Genomic DNA, 16,699 nt, shown 5'->3' with positions numbered 1-16,699 from the left:
ATTTTACCTGTTGTTATCTAGGTTGCTACCTACAGCTTTTAAAAATTGGTTGTATCCATTTGTTCATCTGTCCAGAGCCTTGAGTTGGTGCCAGGTTTCTCATACTTGTCACAAGTCCAAACAGAGCTGAGAGGAGGAGGTCAGAAATGACCCCAGCGGTCAGTATGTACTATGGAAATACACGAGCGAGGGCTATGGGCATGCAATATACATAGCAGAGAAAGGAGTGCAGCTTTTAAAAATGAAATTCTTGAAGAGTTACCAAATGGTGAAATATTTATGAATACATGTGAGAATATAATTAGCATTTAAGGATAAATAGAATTTGTACACACTACTAATTTCCTGCCCTCTGGATCACAGCAGGCATCCCTAAATAATGGCGGCCCCCCCCCAGCCCCGCCCACTTCCCAGTTCTTCACCCTCTGTTTGAAGTCAGTCCTTTGGCTGTTGGGAGGAGACCTTTCTGCCAAAAGATGACTTTTCCTCCAGATTTTTGGGTAGTGGTGTAAAGATTAATTTCTTTGAATGCAAACAGAATTGTCTTCCCAAGTCCTTGAGAAAGAAATGAGCAGGGGAGTGGGGGACTTACTACACAGGAATTCAAGAGAGAGGCTGAAGTCCATAATTATTGAGACTTTCCTCCAAATGTGGGGGTTCATTTTCCATGGCTTATATCTGGAGACTAAGAGCATCCATTGTAGATTCTGATGTGAGGTTTTTGCTTTGCTAATTATGAACCTCTCTGCTTCATTTGTTTGTCTGCTAAAGTGATTTTTTAAAAAAATTAATAGTTACATTTAATTATGAAAGTGCTTATTTAGTCTGGAGTTAAGCTCCGACACTCTAAGCTGATAGTTGCTAACCTCACCCCTTCTCCCCCCCCCCCCCACCACACACACACACACACACACACACTTCTGACCTTCCAATGGGTTTGTTAGGGTTTGGGAGACATAGAGAAAGTGTATGGGGCCATCGGGTAAAGATTAGCTCTGTCAGTGGACTGTGGTGTTGGTCTTGTTTAGTTTCTTAGTCTCTTTAGTTTCAGGGTAGGAGGAGAGTCCTGAGAATGAAGTAGAGATAGTGATGTGGGGTTGTGGGAATGCATGCTTCAGTGGGACTTGATGGGGGCTTTTCTGTCCATGGGATGTGTTTTGTGAGGGTTGAACAGTGGTTCCCCTGCAGAGAGAGAGAGAGAGAGAGAAGAGAGAGAGTCTGTGCTTGATGCCTGCACTGCTCCTGGAGGCTATTTTTTCCTTTTTGTTGCCCTTGTTTATCATTGTTGTTATTGCTGTTGTGGTTGGATAGGACAGAGAGAAATGGAGAGGGGGAGAGAAAGATAGACACCTGCAGACCTGCTTCACTGCCTGTGAAGCGACCCCCCTGCAAGTGGGGGCCGGGGACTCAAACCGGGATCCTTGTGCTGGTCCTTGAGCTTCACGCTGTGTGCGCTTAACCCACTGCTACCGCCCATCCCCGTGTGTGTGTGTGTGTGTGTGTGTGTGTGTGTGTGTGTGTGTGTGTGTGTGTGTGTGTGTGTGTGTTTAAAAGGAGTTAGGCTCTTGCTGTCTGACTGAGGAGCCACCTCCTCATCCTGACCTGGTTCTCATATTCTGGCAGCTTCCCCTGCAGCTGCAGCTCCTTTTGGCCAGCCCTCAGATGTGGTCAGTTTGGGCTCAGTTTCTTTCCTGGCTGGCTGGCCTCTGGCCGGGCTGCCACCGGCTGCTTGAGGCAGGGGCTTCAGAAGGGAGTGCTTTCTGGCTTCACTCCTCTGGCAGCAACTCAACAGACTGGCTGTGGAGCAGCCACAGCCAGGATTTGCTTTAGAGGAGGAACAGACTGTTGGGAAAGCAGTGTTCTGTTGGTGTCAGAGTTGTAGACTTCATACCGCATTCAGGTACAAGCATGGAAGTTATAGAGGACTTTTAATGGGTAGGGAATTTCAGGCTTAGCACTATGCCTCACACAGACCTTATCTTCCTCTCTGAGTCTGTTCATCTTGTAGAAATTTTCTTACTTTCTGTGTATATGTGACCTGTGTGTGTGTGTGTGCTAACACAAACAACTCTCTAGCAACAGAAATAGTAGGAAGAAAATTCACCCACGGATTTTTTTCTCCCTAAAATTCCCTTTTAGTTTCCATTCAGAGGTTTGCATAGTTCATGCAGGATTTCAATTGTGTTGTAAATGCCCTATTTTTTACTATGCTTATTATATATTTTTAAATTTTTAATATTTATTTATTTTCCCTTTTTAGTTGCCCTTGTTGTTTTTCATTGTTGTTGTAGTTGTTGTTAGATAGGACAGAGAGAAATGGAGAGAGGAGGGGAAGACAAGGGGGGAGAGAAAGATAGACACCTGTGAAGCGACCGCCTGTGAAGCGACTCCCCTGCAGGTGGGGATCGGGGGGCCTCGAACCGGGATGCTTACGCCGGTCCTTGTGCTTTGCACCACGTGTGTGCTAATGCCCGATTCCCTATATTTATTTTTATATTTATTTTCCCTTTTGTTGCCTTGTTTTTTTATTGTTGTTGTAATTATTGTTGTTATTGATGTCATCGTTGTTAGATATAACAGAAAGAAATGGAGAGAGGAGGGGAAGACAGAGAAGGGGAGAGAAAGATAGACACCTGCAGATCTGCTCCACTGCCTGTGAAGCAACTCCCTTGCAGGTGGGGAGCAGTGGCCTCGAACCAGCATCCTTATGAAGGTCCTTGTGCTTCGCGCCACATGTGCTTAATCCGCTGCACTACTGCCTGACTCCCACTTATTATATTTCATACACATATTTATTGATTGATTGATTGATTGATTTTATCCTCAGAAAAAAAGCAAAAAAAAAAATAGCTACCAGGAGTGGAGGATTCATAGTGCTGGCACCAAGTCCCAGTGATAATCTTGGTGGCAATGAAAGAATTTTTTTTTTTAAGTTTTAGTGACACACAGTTTGTATTCTTTCTTACTTGTTTTTTTCTAGAGTTTTTTTTTTTTTTTTAAGTGTCTTTTAAGGTTTCCTTTAAAAAAGTTTGCCTCTAAAGTTTAGAAATAGTAGTTTCTCAGAATCATTTGTACTTCTGTATTCCATTGTCCACTGAGGTTGGAGGGCATTTAGAATATTTACATGATTTGATTTTTATGGGTAATGCTGTTAGGAGCTTTGTGTGTACATTTCCTGACCCAGCTTCCTCCAGGAGTGAAATTGTAGGACCATAGTGCTAATGCATATTCAGGGTCAAAAGACAGCACCACAAACCTTTCCAAGATAGTACTTCTGCTCTGCCCAGGGATAGAGAAGCAGTTTCTACCCATGGTGTCAAACTGAAATATCCTTTCATGTTGCTTACTGTGCACCTTGTATGGTTGTGTTTTTCACATACTAGTTTCTTTAATTCTCATAATTAACCCAGTGGGGTTAAATATTGTTATTAACTTTTACTTTACAGATGAGGAGAAGAGGACAGAGAGGCTAACTGCTTGATATTTAAAGATGAAGGATGAAGCAGACTGGTGAACTAGCTTGCTTAAGACCATATTCTTCAGTGGTGGGGGCAAGATTTGAATTAAACATTCTCACTCTAAAATACTACATAATGAATATAAAAGAGAATCTCATGACGATCTTATTTTCTATTTCTCTGTTAAGTAATTAACATGGATATTTTTTCATATGTTCCCCATTCTTTTTATGATGAATTACTATACCATTTAAAATCATTTTTCAGACCTTTTTTATTATCTTTATTTATTTGATAGAGTCAGCCAGATATTGAGAGGGAAGGGGGAGATAGGAAGAGTGATAGAGAGACACCTGCAGACCTACTTTACCGCTTGTAAAGCTTACCTCCTGCAGGTGGGGACACCTCCCTCAGATGTGGACAGCCATTCTGATGATACCGTAATACAGAGAGAAGACCTGGTATAGTTGGGTGTGTGGGTCCCAGTAAGTGTGTGGTTTTGTACCTGGAAGGTGGTCTGAAAGGTCAGCACCAGCACCTTTGGTGCATCTCTTCTCTGGAGGACTGTTCCACGAGCAGTTGTCAGGTTCTAAGTCCTTTGTGAAAAGAGATTTCTGGCGGCACATGAAAGCTTTGCAGACACCTGTTGTCTGTACTCTGTGACAAGTGTTGTAGCAGGAGTAGCTAACTCTGCCTAGAGCATCTGAAGCCGTCTTCTCAAAGGCCAGGAGCAAAGAGAGTTGTCCTACGTCAAGCCCTGGAAGGAAGAAGGAGTAGGGTTTTTTGTTTGTTTGCTTTCTCTTTCTCTCTCTCTCTCTCTCTCTCTCTCTCTCTCTCTCTCTCTTTTGGACACACATGAACACATTCTGCTAGGTCCTGGAGATGTGCTGTAGGAGCTTACAGCATAGTTGATTATATACTTGTCAGAAAAGATTCCCCAAACAGAAAGTGATTATGTCTGATGACCATGTAGGATCTGGTTCAGACCTTGTAGTAAGCAAGACTGGTCAGAAAGGACTTTAGCAAGTGGGGTATGGAGTGTTGTCATGTCTGGCTATATTTAGTCATTCGTCTCCCTACTTCATCCTCATCTTCCTGCTGCAGGTCATGTTGCAAATCTAAAGGCCTGCAGGGGCTATTGGCAAGTAACACAAATGAGGTGACAATTGAGGTGATTAATCATTGTTCCCCAGACCCTGATCTTGGTTTCCAGAAGGCAGTGTAGAGTTATGAAGCTGGGGAAATTGGAGCAGTACCCAGTGCTCATTTGTAGAATTTGCTGGGCAGGGAAGTGTGAACCCTTGGGAAAATCTGGGTTTCATGTGAAATCCTATCTTTTATTTATTTATTTATAAAAAGCAAACACTGACAAAACCATAGGATAAGAGGGGTACAACTCCACACAATTCCCACCACCAGAACTCCGTATCCCATCCCCTCCCTTGATAGCTTTTCTATTCTTTACTCTTCTGGGAGTATGGACTCAGGGTCACTATGGGGTGCAGAAGGTGGAAGGTCTGGCTTCTGTAATTGCTTCCCTGCTGAACATGGGTGTTGACAGGTCGATCCATACTCCCAGCCTGCCTCTCTCTTTCCCTAGTGGGGCAGGGTTCTGGGGAATCAGAGCTCCAAGACACATTGGTGGGGTTGTCTGTCCAGGGAAGTCTGGTTAGCATCATCATGGCTAGCATCTGGAATCTGGTGGCTGAAAAGAGAGTTAACATACAAAGCCAAACAAATTGTTGAACAATCATGAACCTAAAGGCTGGAATAGTGCAGATGAAGAGTTGGGGTGGGGTGTCCATTTTATAGATAGCTAGTAGGCATATTTTAGTTATATTCCAAAGGGCCTGTGGCCATACTATTTTTTTCTTTTTTCCCGTGAGCCTGAAGTCTGATATGCAGGTGGATCCAAGTTATTGTCTGAGGAGATGATGTCATGGCTGGAAAAAGGACCAGAAAGCTGGATGAGGGAAGAGAGTAGCTCCCTAATATGGGAAAGGGGGATAAATATTGTTGACTGTAAACCCCATCGATTTGATCTGACCCGATTTTCTTTCTTTTTTTTTTTTTTCTTTTTTTTCTTTTTTATTTAAGAAAGGATTAGTGAACAAAAGCATAAGGTAGGAGGAGTACAACTCCACACAATTCCCAACACCCAATCCCCATAACCCACCCCCTCCCCTGATAGCTTTCCCATTCTCTATCCCTCTGGGAGCATGGACCCAGGGTCGTTGAGGGTTGCAGAAGGTAGAAGGTCTGGCTTCTGTAATTGCTTCCCCGCTGAACATGGGCGTTGACTGGTCCTGACCCGATTTTCTAAAAAGACAGACAAAACCGTAACACTGTATTGGCCAAGCAGAGCCGCTGTGTGGCAGATTTGGCCTGTAGCCCCTTGTGAGCTGTCAGCAGGATATCTTCCAGTCTCCTGGTACAATGACCATACTTTACAAAGCCCTAAGAGTAGTTGGATGCTGATGGGTTGATAGCCTTTGCTCAGCCTTACCTCCGCTGGCTCCTGTGGTTCTTCACTTAGTGGATTGTGAGTTCAGGATGATACTTTGTCCTGGTGGCAAGCTTTTTTCAGGTTACCTGCAGCTGAGGAATGTGTCAGTGGGATTACTTGGTCCAGAAAATGGAATTTTAGGTTTCATAGAATCTTTTTTCTTGGAACTGGGCGGTGCGTGGCAGACTCAGTTGAGTAAACACAAGGACCTGGGTTTGAGTCCCCACTCCCCACTTGCGGTGGCAGGGGGGCGGGGCTTCTGCTTGAGCAGTGAAGCAGGTCTGCAGGTGTCTTTCTGTCTCCTTTACTATCTCACCTTCTGCTCTCAATTTCTCTGTCCTGTCAAATAAAATAGAAGAGGTGGGGGAAGGAACAAATGGTCTCTGGGAGCAGTGGATTTGTAGTGCTGGCACCAAACCCCAAGAGTAAACCTGATGGCAATTAAAAAATAAAAATAGGGGGAGTCGGGTGGTGGCGCGGTGGGTTAAGCGCAAGTGGTGCGAAATGCAAGGACCAGCCTAAGGATCCTGGTTTGAGCCCCCTGCAGGGGAGTCGCTTCACAGGCAGTGAAGCAGGTCTGCAGGTGTCTATCTTTCTCTCCCCCTCTCTGTCTTCCCCTCCTCTCTCCGTTTCTCTCTGTCCTATCCAACAACGACGACATCAATCACTACAACAATAAAACAAGGGCAACAAAAGAGAATAAATAAATATTAAAAATAAATAAATAAATAAAATTAAGAATAGGGGCCGGGTGGTGGCACACCTGGTTGAGCACACATGTTGCAATGCACAAGGACCTGGGTTCGATCCCCTGGTCCCCACCTGCAGGGGGAAAGCTTTGCGAGCGGTGAAGCAGGGCTGCAGGTGTCTGTTTCCTTCCCTCTCTGTCTCCCCCTTCCTCTTGATTTCTGACTGTCTCTATCCAATAAATAAATATTTTTTAGAAATATAATACAAAAAAATTAAAGTAAATAAATAAGTAAATTTTTCCTTCTGTGAGATCTGCTGACACCTATTAGGTTGCTCGAAAAGTCATGACATTTTTTTCTTTGTTTCTATGCAAAAATGTGTGGCGGCTCTTCTGACAGCAAAATATCTTGGGGGAAATGTGTCCTCCTGACAATAATTCTATTATTGAGCAGTATTCCCTCAATGAAGTGATACCAAAATTGAAAAATAAGATCTTTCTTTCCACCCCTGGCTTTATGTTCCTCATTTCTGTATCTGCTTTGCCCCTTGACCTGATTTTCAGGGAATTTATGAGAGTCAGCCTCACTTTCCTGGTCCTTACGACTTTTAAAATTCTTTTTTCTGCCTTAAACATTTGGGGAATACCTCGTTCCATACAGCATTAGTTTTCCGGGCACTGTTTTTTGTTTGTTTTTTGTAAACCATGCTGCTCACTATTTCTTCTGGTTAGTCATGCTTCTTCTGACTCTTAACACATGAACTTGTAATTTTGTTTTTTTTTGCCACCAGAATTATCACTGGGGCTTAGTGCCTGCACTACAAATCCACTGTTCCTGGTGACCTTGGGGAAGGGGGAGAGAGAGAGAGAGAGAGAGAGAGAGAGAGAGAGAGAGAGGCAGAGGCACTGTAGCACTACTTCTCCACTAGTGCAGGTAGGGACCAGGGACTGGAACCCAGTTCCTTGCTCATGGTAATGTGTACATACTACTGGGTGCACCACTCTCTGGCCCCCATAGGCTTGTAAAATTTGGCCACTTCAGATTTTTTAGCCTTGTAGATTTTTGTAGCCATCATAGTTACAGTTTCTTTTTAAAAATTTTTATTACTGATTTAATAATGATTAACAAAATCTTATAAACAGGGATATAATTTCCATACAGTTCCCACCACCAGAGTTCTGTGTCCCATCCCCTACACTGGAAGCTTCCATATTATTTATCCCTCTGGGGAACAATTTTTTAAAAATTTTAATTTATTTATTTTAAATTTTTTTTCATTTCTTTATTGGGGGATTAATATTTTATAGTCTACAGTAAATACAATAGTTTGTACATGCATAACATTTCTCAGTTTTCCACATAACAATACAACCCCCACTAGGTCCTCTGTCATCCTTTTCCAGGACCTGTACTCACCACCACCACCACCACCCCCAGTCTTTTACTTTGGTGCAATACACCAACTCCAGTTCAGGTTCTACTTGTGTTTTCTCTTCTCATCTTGTTTTTCAGCTTCTGCCTGAGAGTGAGATCATCCCATATTTATCCTTCTGTTTCTGACTTATCCCACTTGATTTCTTCAAGCTCCCTCCAACCTGGGCTGAAAATGGTGAAATCACTTTTTAATAGCTGAGTAGTATTCCATTGTGTATATATACCACAACTTGCTCAGTCACTCATCTGTTATTGGACACCTGGGTTGCTTCCAGGTTTTGGCTATTATAAATTGTGCTGCTATGAACATAGGTATATACACATCTTTTTATTTATTTTTAATTTTTTTTAGTTTGTCTTTATTTGTTTATTGGATAGAGACAGCCAGAAATTGAGAGGAGGGGATACAGAGAGAGAGAGAGAGAGATGGAGAGACACCTGCAGCCCTGCTTCACCACTTGTGAAGCTTTTCCCCTGCAGGTGGGGACAGGAGGCCTGAACCCAGGTCATTATGCATTGTAATATGTACTCTCAGCCAGCCAGCTCCTGGGACCAAATTCTTTATGGAGTGAAGAAGGTGGAAGGTCTGATTTCTGTAATTGCTTCTCCACTGGACATGCATGTTGGTAGGTGGATCCATGCCCCCAGCCTGTTTCTTTTTTTTTTTTTCTAAATTTTTAAAAAATATTTATTTTATTTATTTATTCCCTTTTGTTGCCCTTGTTGTTTTTATTGTTGTAGTTATTATTGTTGTTGTCGTTGTTGGATAGGACAGAGAGAAATGGAGAGAGGAGGGGAAGACAGAGAGGAGGAGAGAAAGATAGACACCTGCAGACCTGCTTCACCGCCTGTGAAGCGACTCCCCTGCAGGTGGGGAGCCGGGGTTCGAACCGGGATCCTTATGCTGGTCCTTGTGTTTTGCGCCACCTACGCTTAACCTGCTGCGCTACACCCCGACTCCCTTCCCAGCCTGTTTCTATCTCTTCCTAGTGAGGTATTCTTCCTAGTGAGATATTCTGCCCAGGGAAGTCAGGGTGGCATCATAGTAGTACTAGTTTAAGTTTGTAAGGAGGAAGGGAAGGCATGCTGGGTGATCATCACTTTGATAGAGGAAAGGTAGTTCTAGTTCTGAAAGTCTTCCACCACATAGTACTCAGGGAGAGGCTGACATAGATGGATGGGAGGCCTTTTGCTGGACTGAGAATGTTACTGCAGCAGCAAAAGGCATGAGGTACTGAAGTCATTAAGATTTGGACTTTGTCCTAAAGGAAGTACTATCTGGTGGGGGAAGTAGCCACTTGAACAAATACTAGCAGTGGCATGTGATCAGTGCAACTAGAGGCATGTCTAAGGTGTTGTGGGAACCAGAGCATGAGCTACGCGCCAACTAGGTCAGGGAAAAGGGTACCATTGAGCTGATGCTGGGAGGATAAGCCAAAGTGGCTTCTCAGAGGCTGGAAGGGCATTCCAGGCAAAGCTCAGGAAAGCATGTTGGAAAAACATGTATTTCCTTTGTGGTCAGTGAAATGAATAAGGTGGACTCATAGACTGGGAACCATGTTCATTTTCCACAGGCTGATCCCCAATTCTTTGAGCCCTTTGAAGCCGCGATGGCCATGCTTGATGGTCTGGCAACTAGAATCATGGGAACTATCTGATTAAAAAACTTTATGCCCTACCAGAGTGAGTAATTTTTTTTTTTTAATCTTGCCTCCTTCTTTAAAAAATAATTTTTTTATTGTGTGTTTTTTTTTTTTTACCAGAACACTGTTCAGCTCTGGTTTATGGTGGTACAGGGGATTGAACCTGGGACTTTGGCATGAGAGTCTCTTTGCCATAACCATTATGCTATCTACCCCCACCTCAGAGTGACTATTTTTTTTTTATAAATACTTTTTATTTGGTAGAATTTTAAAGCTTGTAGAGTAGTTGCAGGGATAGTACCTGGCACTGCCTGGTACCTAAATCATTTACATTTTGCCTCACTTTCTCTGGTTTTCTGCTAGGTTACATTATAGTTTTATGCCTATACTAATCTGTCACTATGAACAGACCCCCCCCTTCACTTTCAATCATAGATAGAAACAGGGAGGGAGAGAGAAGAGGAAATACCACAGCACTGCCCCCACCATTTGTTAAATTTCCCCATATGCATAGTATTCCCATGTGGTACCCAGAAGCTCAAACCCAGGTCCTTGCACTGTACCAAGTGATCTATCTTCTGGCATATATATATGTATATATAGTGTATAGTTGTTCCCCCCCAATATATTCACAGTTAATTTTTTCTGAACCATTTGACCTCAAGTTGGGAATACTATGTCCCTTTACCCCTAAATACATGTCTCTCTCTCTCCCTCCCCCTCCCTCCCTCCCTCCCTCCTTCCCTCCCTCCCTCCCTCCCTCTCCCTCCTGCCCCAGAGGCAGGAGTCTTCCTTCCTTCCTCCCTCCCTTCCTAACTTTTTTCCTTTGCACTTCCCTCTCTTCCCCTCCCCCTGCTTCTTTAGTGGAGTTTGGGCCTCTGACATGAGTGATTTCAGGGTGCTTTTTAAAAATTATTATGATTTTATTAGTGATTTAATATTGATTTACAAAATTACAAGGTAACGGGTACAACTTTGCACCATTCTTACCACCCGAGTTCTGAATTCTCAATCCCTACATTGTAAGCTACAGCAGTTCTCCTAAGGTTGAAGATAGGAGTTAACTATTATTTCTGCAACTATCTGTTTATAGCTGTATGTATCCACCCCCCCCCCCCTTATTATTTTCCTATGGTCCATCTTCTCTTCCTTTCCAAGTCACACCTACACCTATTACTACTTCCAAATGTCCCTCCCTTTTTCCTCTTCTCTCTCTGGGTCCTGATGGAGTTCAGAGCATCTTCCCCATTAAGAATATGGACCAAAAAAATTTTGGGGAGTGCAGAAGGTGGAAGGTCTGTAATTGCTTCTCTGCTGGACATGGGTGGTGGTGGCGGGTCAATCCATACCCCCAGCCTGCCTCCATCCTTCCCTAGTGGAGTATGACTCCTCCTAGGCTGCTTTTCAAATGGAAAATGCAGAATAAGAGAGTGAAGCACCACAGCAGGACAGTGGCAGCTTCTCTGTGGTGCTAGAGCCTGAATGTGGGCCTCACACACACACTCACAGTCGGTAAGGTACATGCCATGTCTGGTAAGCTAGTACTTTGGCCTGAAGACATTCTTTTGTATGACTATTGAAACTTGATCGGGAGTCGGGCTGTAGCGCAGTGGGTTAAGCGCAGGTGGCGCTAAACTCAAGGACCGGTGTCAGGATCCCGGTTCGAGCCCCGGCTCCCCACCTGCAGGCAGGTCCCTTCACAGGCGGTGAAGCAGGTCTGCAGGTGTCTGTCTTTCTCTCCCCCTCTCTGTCTTCCCCTCCTCTCTCCATTTCTCTCTGTCCTATCCAACAACAACGACATCAATAATAACTACAACAATAAAACAACAAGGGCAACAAAAGGGAATAAATAAAATTTATAAAAAATTAAAAAAAAGAAACTTGATCAAGAATATTGATGCTGACATAGCAATAATCGAGCCATGTCTATATTCACATGTCATCCATCAGTGATCTCACTGACGTGTTTTATAACTGTGCCCCAGTCTGAGATTTCACACATGAGCATGCATTTTGTTATTCTGCCTCTTAATTTCTAGTAAGTTCTTCCTTTATGTTCTTATATGTTTCTTATATTTGTCTTTAAACTTTTTTGTGTGTGTATAGAGAACATCCTTGGTGCTTTCTTTTTTTTTTCTTACTATTTTATTTTACCATTGAGTTTTGGTTTGTTACTTTCTTATTACTAGAGTTGGGGGGCGGGGGGGGGGAGATAGCATAATGGTTATGTAAACAGACTTTAATGCCTGAGGCTTCAGGCTTCCACACTATCATAAGCCAGAGTTGAGTAGTGCTCTGGTTAAAAAAAAAAAAAAGATTTATGACTGACTAGATTCAGGTCATACATTTTGGTTGGATTTTTGTGTAAATGGAGTTATATACTTCTTGGTGTATTATATAAGTGGCCCAGGATGTTAGTTTGCTTTGATACTGACGATGGTAACTTGAGTCATTTGGTGAAAATGATGTTCACTAAAATTTTCCACTATAAATCTATTTTTATTCATTAAAGAATATTGACTTAGAAGGAGAGAGACTAGAACATTGATCAGCTATGGTACAGTACCTGAGACTGATTAAACCTGGGGCCTCAGGTGTGCAAGGTGGTGCTCTAACAGACTGAGCTATCTCTCTGGCCTGCTAGAATTTAAATGGTCTTATAATTAATTATTAAGGGTGTGTGTGTGTGTGTGTGTGTGTGTGTGTGTGTGTGTGTATGTGTGTGCGCGCGCGCGCACAGGGGTTTGTCTTATGCCTCATCATTTTTGTACCTGTAAATTGTGGCATTCAATTCATTTTTTCTCTCTATATATTCTGTTGTTGGCATTCTGCTCTAAGGCAGAACATTATTTCTAGAGGGGTAACTCAGTTCTGCATCACAGGTTTTTTTTCACTCGCTGGGCGGAGCACTCTTGATCCCTTTCCTTTTGTGACCTCCCCTTCTGTGCGCTATGGTAGACTTAGGTGTGTCATGGTGACTCCTGGGCTTGGGACCCAGACCTAGAGCTTCTTCCAAGAAGTAACTCGGTTTTCATCGGCATGACTGGCTTGGCTTGGCACAGCACAGGGCTGGGAGTGGGAATCTCCTCTTGATGCCAACACTCTGGGTTCAGCCTGGGCTTAAGTGAGGACAGCAGTGGGCAGAAGAATAAACTGTGGGCTCCTTCCCACGGAGAAGGAACTGACACCTTGCCCAGACTGAATCTGTTCATCAGTGCTGCTCACTCTTTCCCCTTACTCTTTTTTTTTCCCTTTTGTTGTCCTTATTGTTTTATTGTTGTAGTTATCATTGATGTCGTTGTTGTTGGATAGGACAGAGAAAAGTGGAGAGAGGAGGGGAAGACAGAGAGGGGGAGAGAAAGAGAGACACCTGCAGACCCGCTTCACTGCCTGTGAAGCGACTCCCCCGCAGGGGGCTTAAACCGGGATCCTTAGGCTGGTCCTTGCATTTCGCGCCACTTGCGCTTAACCCACTGTGCTACAGTCCAACTCCCTACATTTAGCTTCATCACCTGTAAAGCGACTCCCCTGCAGGTGGTGGGGGGCGGGGAGGCTCAAATAAACCAGGATCCTTAAGCCGGTCCTTGTGCTTCACGCCACGGGCGCTTAACCTGCTGCACTATAGTCCAACTCCCTACATTTAGCTTCCTTTAGAGCTCTACTTTCCACTTCTGCTGGTGCATCTTGCTGGGGAAAGAGACCTGGGGAAATGAGTTCAAGAAACTGTGTCTTAGATGCTTTAATAAAAAAGAAAGAAAGAAACTGTGTCAGAGACAAGCTTTGCAAGAAAGATAGGATTTATGCATGTGTCTGAGTGGCAGGGAGTAGGGTGTTATTTTGCAGATATCATGGCTCATCTCTTTTCCTTTTTTGTCCTCCCTCTCTCTCCAGGCAGGCTCAGAGCTCAGCCCAGTTGATGGACCTGTTCCAGGTCAGATGGACTCAGGGCCAGTGTACCATGGGAACTCACGGCAGCTAAGCGCCTCAGGGGCGCCCGTCAATGGTGCTAGAGAACCTACTGGACCCAGCCTGCTGGGGGCTGGGGGTCCTTGGAGAGTAGACCAGAAGCCTGAATGGGACGTTCCCCCCGGCCCAGCACACACTGCTAGACTGGAAGATGCCCACGATCTGGTGGCCTTTTCGGCTGTGGCCGAAGCTGTATCCTCTTATGGGGCCCTCAGCACCCGGCTCTATGAAACTTTCAACCGTGAGATGAGTCGTGAGACTGGGAATAGCAATAGGGGACCCAGACCAGGGCCGGAGGGCTGCTCTGCAGGCAGCGAAGACCTTGACACCTTGCAGACGGCTCTGGCTCTTGCACGCCATGGCATGAAACCACCCAATTGCAACTGCGATGGCCCGGAATGCCCTGACTACCTCGAGTGGCTGGAGGGGAAGATCAAGTCTGTGGTTGTGGAGGGAGGGCAGGAACGGCCCAGACTCCCAGCTACTCTGCCTCCCGGTGAGGCTGGCCACCCGGCACCAAGCCCCAGGCCTCTCCTCAACTCCGAGGTCCCCCAGATCCCTCCTTCGGAGGGCCTGCCCCTGTCCCAGAGTGCTCTGAGTATCGCCAAGGAAAAAAACATCAGCTTACAGACCGCCATCGCCATCGAGGCCCTCACGCAGCTCTCCTCTGCCCTTCCCCAGCCTTCTCATTCCACCTCCCAGGCTTCCTGCCCCCTTCCTGAGGCCTTGTCTCCTTCTGCCTCTTTCAGATCTCCCCAGTCCTACCTCCGGGCCCCCTCGTGGCCTGTGGGCCCCCCTGAAGAGCACCCATCCTTTGCTCCTGAGAGCCCTGCCTTCCCTCCAGCAACTCCTAGAACCGAGTTTCCTGAAGCCTGGGGCACTGACACCCCACCAGCAACTCCCCGAAGCTCTTGGTCCATGCCCCGCCCGAGCCCTGACCCCATGGCTGAACTGGAGCAGTTACTGGGCAGTGCCAGTGATTATATCCAGTCAGTGTTCAAGCGACCCGAGGCTCTTCCCACCAAGCCCAAAGTCAAGGTTGAGGCCCCATCTTCTTCTCCAGCCCCATCTCCATCTCCCATTCTTCAGAGAGAGGCTCCTACACCATCTCCAGAGCCCAGCACCCACCAAAAGGCCCAAACGGCCCTGCAGCAGCACCTCCACCATAAGCGAAGTCTCTTCCTGGAACAGGCTCATGACACCTCCTTTCCTGCCCCCTCGGAACCATCTGTACCTGGCTGGTGGGCGCCATCCAGCTCACCTGCCCCCCGGCCTACTCCAGACAGACCACCCAAGGAGAAAAAGAAGAAGCCCCCAGCACCATCTGGAGGTCCCACGGGAACAGAGAAAGCTGCCCCTGGGATCAAGCCCGGCATCCGGAAGCCCATTCAGATCAAGAAGTCCAGGCCACGGGAAGCACAGCCCCTCTTCCTGCCTCTGCGGCAGATTGTCCTGGAAGGGCTGAGGCCTCCGGCTCCCTCTGAGGATGCGCAGGCACACCCACCTGTCCCCCTCCCTGCCTCGCAGGGCCTTGATGTCCCCATGCCCCCAGAACCTTCTCTTGCGCTATTTGCACCTAGTCCCTCCGGGGACAGCCTGTTGCCCCCTACTCAGGAAATGAGGTCCCCCAGCCCCATGGCAGCCCTGCAGCCAGGCTCCACCGGCCCCCTTCCCCCGGCCGATGACAAGCTGGAAGAGCTCATCCGGCAGTTTGAGGCTGAATTTGGGGATAGTTTTGGGCTTCCTGGCCCCCCATCTCTGCCCATTCAGGACCCTGAGAATCAGCCAGCATGTCTCCCACCTCCTGAGAGCCCTTTTGCTACCCGATCCCCCAAGCAAATCAAAATTGAGTCTTCAGGGGCTGTGACTGTGGTCTCAACCACCTGCTTCCATTCAGAGGAGGGAGGCCAGGAGGCCACACCCACCAAGGCCGAGAACCCACTCACACCCACCCTCAGTGGTTTCCTGGAGTCACCTCTTAAGTACCTGGACACACCTACCAAAAGCCTGCTGGACACGCCTGCCAAGAGAGCTCAGGCTGAGTTTCCCACCTGTGACTGTGTTGGTAAGCCATTCTGGGTGTCAGGCAGGGTGAAGGTGGCCTTGGGATGCGAGACTGTCTACTGTCTGGCAAACATTTCCTGTGAGCCAACCACATTGAGGGCAAGCTCACAGGCTAGTGGGAAAGGCTTGGAAGGAAACTGCTAGCATGTGGCATAAGGTGTGCTTAGTAGACAGGCGCTTGATTGTACTGGCTGAGGTGAAGACATCATGGAGGACTTCCTGGAGGAGGCCCCTACAGGGCCATCAGATGGAAAGGCAACCTGCTGGAAAGAGGGAGAGACTTGGGCAACGGCTTGATGGCTTGGTGGCAAATGAGACTTATTTGGACTGCTCTGGGTCTGGGGGCGGGGCCTGAACAAAAGATGCCAGAGGTCAGAGCTTTCAGCTGCAGTGAGCCCAGCTCAGGCACCTTACTTGATCTCCTGAATAATAGTGAGCTGCTGAGGGAATTTAAGCAAGTGGTGGCCTGGTTCTTTGTGCTTCTGAGGTTCTTCTGGCTTGTGGTGGAGAGGACAGAGAGAGTGTTTGTGTGTGTGTGTGTGGGGGGGGGGGGATCTGCAGAAAGATGGTGTCCAGAGTCAGGCCAGAACTTGGGTCTGGACTGAGTGGTAGGAGGAGCAGCCTTCAGTGGAGGGAGAGGGGACTGGGTGGGTTTGAGGATCTCCACAAAGGATGTGTAGGGATGAGACCTCCCCAGGCCTCTGAGTCTTGGTGGTGGTGTGATCACTGAGAACACAGATTGGAGCAGAGGCCGTTAGTTCTCTTTGGACCTGCTGAGTTTGAAAGAGACTGATAGACTGGAGGTTTGCACTTGTTGAGATCTGTGTGTGGTGGAAGCTGTGCTGTGGACCCATTTCTGGAGTTAAAGCAGGACCACTCATGTGGGATTCAGTAAACTCCAGGACCACTCCAGTCTCCAGTCTCTGCTGTTTATGGAAC

The 16,699-nt window shown here is 46.3% G+C and overlaps 1 protein-coding gene across 6 annotated transcripts in view; it reads left to right on the top strand.

The window, feature by feature from the left end:
- Positions 1–16,699, top strand: part of TET3 (tet methylcytosine dioxygenase 3) — a 148,560-nt gene that overhangs the window by 55,891 nt on the left and 75,970 nt on the right. For all 6 annotated transcript variants that reach the window (XM_060187055.1, XM_060187053.1, XM_060187056.1 and 3 more), the window contains one exon: positions 13,622–15,761. In XM_060187055.1, coding sequence (XP_060043038.1) covers positions 13,622–15,761 — 2,140 coding nt within the window. The remainder of the gene's footprint in view (positions 1–13,621; positions 15,762–16,699) is intronic.

This window comes from Erinaceus europaeus, chromosome 3 (genome assembly GCF_950295315.1).
Source record: "Erinaceus europaeus chromosome 3, mEriEur2.1, whole genome shotgun sequence".
Lineage (NCBI taxonomy): Eukaryota > Metazoa > Chordata > Mammalia > Eulipotyphla > Erinaceidae > Erinaceus > Erinaceus europaeus.
This window is presented reverse-complemented; position numbering and strand designations above follow the sequence as displayed.